The 4,312-nt window shown below is 55.0% G+C and overlaps 1 protein-coding gene across 1 annotated transcript; it reads right to left on the bottom strand.

The window, feature by feature from the left end:
• Positions 1-874: 874 nt before the first annotated feature.
• Positions 875-2,789, bottom strand: SIGMAR1 (sigma non-opioid intracellular receptor 1; the record flags this gene model as incomplete). Its single annotated transcript, XM_015428556.1, has 2 exons — positions 875-2,614; positions 2,697-2,789. Coding segments are annotated over 2 exons (320 nt in total), but the record flags the coding sequence as incomplete, so codon positions are not given.
• Positions 2,790-4,312: the final 1,523 nt, after the last annotated feature.

The following is a 4,312-nucleotide window of genomic DNA, read 5'->3' on the forward strand; positions in this document are numbered from 1 at the left end:
GACACACACATCAAGGCAGGTTTATTCCTGGTTCATTATATTTCTCCTTTTGTCAAAGAATAACACTGATTCCCTTCCCCCCCCCCAAACACGGCGTGGCAAACAGGCTGAGACCAGACGTGTACAGGAGCCACAACTATTGCATCCGAGAGACAAAAAAAACCGGGGTTCATGCGAGACGTTGGGCGGGCAGTTCCGAGACTATTGCACCAGGGAGACGGCCGTTTCCAAGCCCCCCCACCCCCAGCAAGGGGCTAATGCTAGCCTGTGGACAGCAGAAACTGAGGTGTGGGTGGCTTGGACACAAGACGGCTGTCTGAAACCCAGTACCATGTTCAGACCCAAACAGAGAGCTTCTCGGCCTTACAGGAAGCAGAAAGAAAGACAGGTTCGCAGAGCTCCAACTGGCAGCAACCACGAGGAAAACTGCCCCTTTGCTGCAGAAGTTTTAGACAAACTAGAAAGGTCGCACATCAGTACAGTACTCGGGAAATCCTCCAAAGGATCTGTGGTTCTTCCCGGGAAGACTGTGCCAGTTGGCATGACCGAGGAAGGAACCAGATGCCCTCCCGCACGCCCACACTGCAGCCAAACTCCTTTTCTGCTTCCCCGCTGAACTGGCTGAAGTCCCACAGTGTCTGCGGCTATCGCCCTGAATGCAAATCCGGAGCAGGTTTCCTGCCCGGGTCTGCGGAAACCATCGCCAGTCATCAGAAAGTGCGAGAAGAGCCAGTGTGGATTATTGGAAGGGGGTGTGCGTATATATCCCTCCCCCTGGGGAAGGCGAGCAGCCTGTTTTCAACCACGTTTAAAAAAACAGGAAGCCCAGACTCAAGGGAGACCAGGATGGACAGGCTACAGCAGATCGACCTAGCTGGGGAATTGGTTTGGGAGGCAAAAAAAAGATGCTCAGGTGAGGCGGGCAGACAGAACGTCTGCCCCCTCTGGTGCCTTGGGGTGCCTCAGACTACCAACCGGGCATCCACTTGGGGAGGGACGGAGGACAGAGGGAGTCTCTTGGGCATGGATGATGAGCTAACGGACAACACAAACAGGCGCAGGGAGCGAGAGGTTGGGGCGGGGGTCCCTCTCGCGTCTGTGGGAGAAGGAAAAGGGCGGGCGGTCCACAGGCTCCAACCAACAAGGCTGGCCGGCCCGGGGGCTTGGCCCAAAAGCACCCCTGGAGGCAATGGCCACCCCCCCCTACTTCCCCATTAAAGATATATCGACACTAGGAGGTATATACATGCGTGCATAGCTGAAGAGGCCACCGGAGTAAGGCTTGAGGTTAAGGCGATGGAGGGCGGCTCTCGTGTGTCACGGGACGGAACCGGGTGAGGTCCTCCGAGAACGTGCGACCCACTCTGACGAAGAGGGTGGAAGGAGAGTTCCTCCCAGTCTTTGGCCCTGCGGGATTCCTGACCCTACCCCCCCCACCCCCGATCGGGCTGGAGAGGCCAATGGTACCTATTGCGTATTAAGACGTACGGGGGAGATCACATCACACACACACACACACACACAGACCCTGAAGGCTTAAGCTGCCCTGCAGCTGGGACGATCCAATTTTTCAATAATACTTTCCAAGTTGACCCACCGGGGCCAAGGAGAACACGACTCACAAGCCAGAGAGGGCCTATTTCTACGGGGAAGAGGAAGCGTCTTGCTGGTTACCTGCATGGGAAGCAGAATGCAACGGAATCCTTCCCTGGGGGCTAGAACCCCATGTAAACAGGGCTTAACACATGCTACATGACTGGGAGGCGGGCCTGTCCCGTCCCGTCCCCCTCCGGTGCGCCTGGTGATCGTGCCTTCGGTCACCGCTCAGCTGGTCTTTCCCTGCTGGGTGGCAACCCTGGCTCAGTCGCAGCATCTGAGGCAGGCTAATTGAGCAGGGCCTGTCTGCATCATACAATAGTGCAAATAAGACCTCTGTGCACGGTGCACCCCCCCCCCCATTCCTGTGAGAACGAAGCACACACTGGGGGGGAAAAAAACCAGAGGTCGCACAGCCACGGAGTTTGCCGGATTGCCTCTCGGGCAACTCACACGAGCCCAGAGTGTGGAAGAAATGCGTAAGGGCGTGGTCTTTCTCCGAGACCGCCCGTCTCCACCTCTCCAGGGAACAGCCAGAAAGTCCCGTGCAGAGCATGGGGAAGGCGGCGGAGGATGCCTGCTCAGAGAAACACGCAAGAAATGTTCAGGTGCCGAGACAGTATTCTGGGGAGATCTCTATATCGTTGCCCTCTTTTCTCTGTGGGTCTCCCGGCCTCATGTGGGTGAGTGAGCGGATGCGAGTCACGCCGGGCTTCCTGGGACAAAACACGGCCGAGGGGAGGCGAGGGGCTCTTTCCATTCCAAAGGGTCGGGTGGGGGAGGACGGGTCCTTAGTGCCCCGAGTTGCTGAAGTAGGCGCCGGCCTCCAGGAGCAGCCCCTTGGCGTAGACGCGGATGGTGTAGAAGAGCGTGAGGAAGTCCTGAGTGCTGAAGACGGAGTCGGCGAGGGCGAAGCCGAGCGTGGAGGGGATGAACCCCCGGCCGTACTCCACCATCCACGTGCCGGCGCTCCACTGCACGGCCGTGGCCTCTCCGGAGCGGTGGACGATGGTGTCTCCTGCGCACAGAGGAGCAGATGGTACTCGAGGGTCTCACACGGCCCCCGCTCCCCTGCCCAGACTTCCCCGGGAAGGACCTACCTGGGTAATAGATCTCGCTTTTGGTCGTCCCTTCCTTCCACTGTCGGAAGGTGCCCGAGATTATGGTGTCGTGGATGTCGGCCCAGTAGCGACCTGCAAGGGAGGAGATGAAGACAAGACGTCGGCAAAGTTCCCTCTAAGCTGTGGAGTCTTGTGAGCAAAAATTCTGCTTTGTGAGCTCCTGGCATGAAAGTTGTGAGCGAACGATTTGCCTACTGCATAATTTAGTTTGCTCTGGACCCCTCCTTCCTGAGCGAAGACCAAAAATGTGGGAGCTGGAAGCTAAAAAACTGTGAGCTAGCTCACACTAACTCAGCTTAGAGGGAACACTGGACATCGGTGGGGCAAATTTATAGAGCGGAGTTAAGTTCACGGGGAGGAGCCATTGCTCAGTGGGACAAAATCCACTTGGCATGCAGAAGGTCCCAGGTTCGATCCCCGGCCTCTCCAGCGATACTCCCTCTAATGTGTGGAGTCTTGCAAGCAAAAATTCCACTTTGTGAGGTCCTGGCATTAAAGTTGTGAGCGAGTGATTTGGCTGCTGCATCAATTAATTTGCTCTGGAGCCACCTCCTTCCTGAGTGAAGACAAAAATGTGTGAGCCAGAGGCTAAAAAACTGTGAGCTAGCTCACACTCACTCAGCTTAGAGGGAACACTGCTCTCCAGTTAAAAGGATCAGGCAGGAGATGATACAAAAGAACTGTACTTGAGACACCTGGATTGGCATGTACAAGGTCCCAAGTTCAATCCCCAGCATCTGCAGTTAAAAGAATCAGGTAGGAGGTGATGTGAGAGACCTCTACTTGAGACACCTGGATTGGCATGCACAAGGTCTCAAAATCAATCTCCGGCATCTGCAGTTAAAAGAATTAGGTAGGAGGTGATGTGAAAGACCTCTGCCTGAGATCCTGGAGAGCCGCTGCCAGTCTCAATAGACAATACTGACCTTGATGGACCAGAAGGTCTGATTCAGTAGGAGGCAGTTTCATATCTATGTGTTTATGACTTTGAAGCACCAAGGATCTAATTCTGTATAAGGCAGCTTTGTGTGTTCATGGGGAATTCACTGCCACAGGAACAACTTAAAAAGGGGATTGGAGAATATGGAGCAGAGCTCCATGAGTGGCTCTTAGTCACAAGGTATAGATGGAACACTCTGTCTGGGGCAAGGGGTGCTCTGTATTCTTGGTGCTTGGCGGGCCACAGTGGGAGGGCTTTTCTGGCTGTGCTACTGGACCTCCTGATGGCACCTGGTATTTCTGGCCACTGTGTGACACAGAGTGCTGGACTGGATGGGCCAATGGCCTGATTCAACATTGGCTTCTCTTATGTTCTTATAGAAACTCTCAGTCTGGGGCAAGTGATGCTCTGTATTCTTGGTGATTGGGTGGGGCAACAGTGGGAGGGCTTCTAGTGTCCTGGCCCCACTGCTGGACCTCCTGAGGGCACCTGGTATTTCTGGCCACTGTGTGACCCAGAGAGTTGGACTGGAGGGGCCATTGGCCTGATCCAACACTGGCTTCTCTTATGTTCTTAACTATGGCTTGCCCAACTGCTCTAAGCAGAGAATGCCCTTTTACCCATGTGTGCAGAAAGGCTCATTGCGTCCTATCTT

This window comes from Gekko japonicus, unplaced genomic scaffold (assembly GCF_001447785.1).
Source record: "Gekko japonicus isolate JY-2015 unplaced genomic scaffold, Gekko_japonicus_V1.1 scaffold10588, whole genome shotgun sequence".
Classification (NCBI taxonomy): Eukaryota; Metazoa; Chordata; class Lepidosauria; order Squamata; family Gekkonidae; genus Gekko; species Gekko japonicus.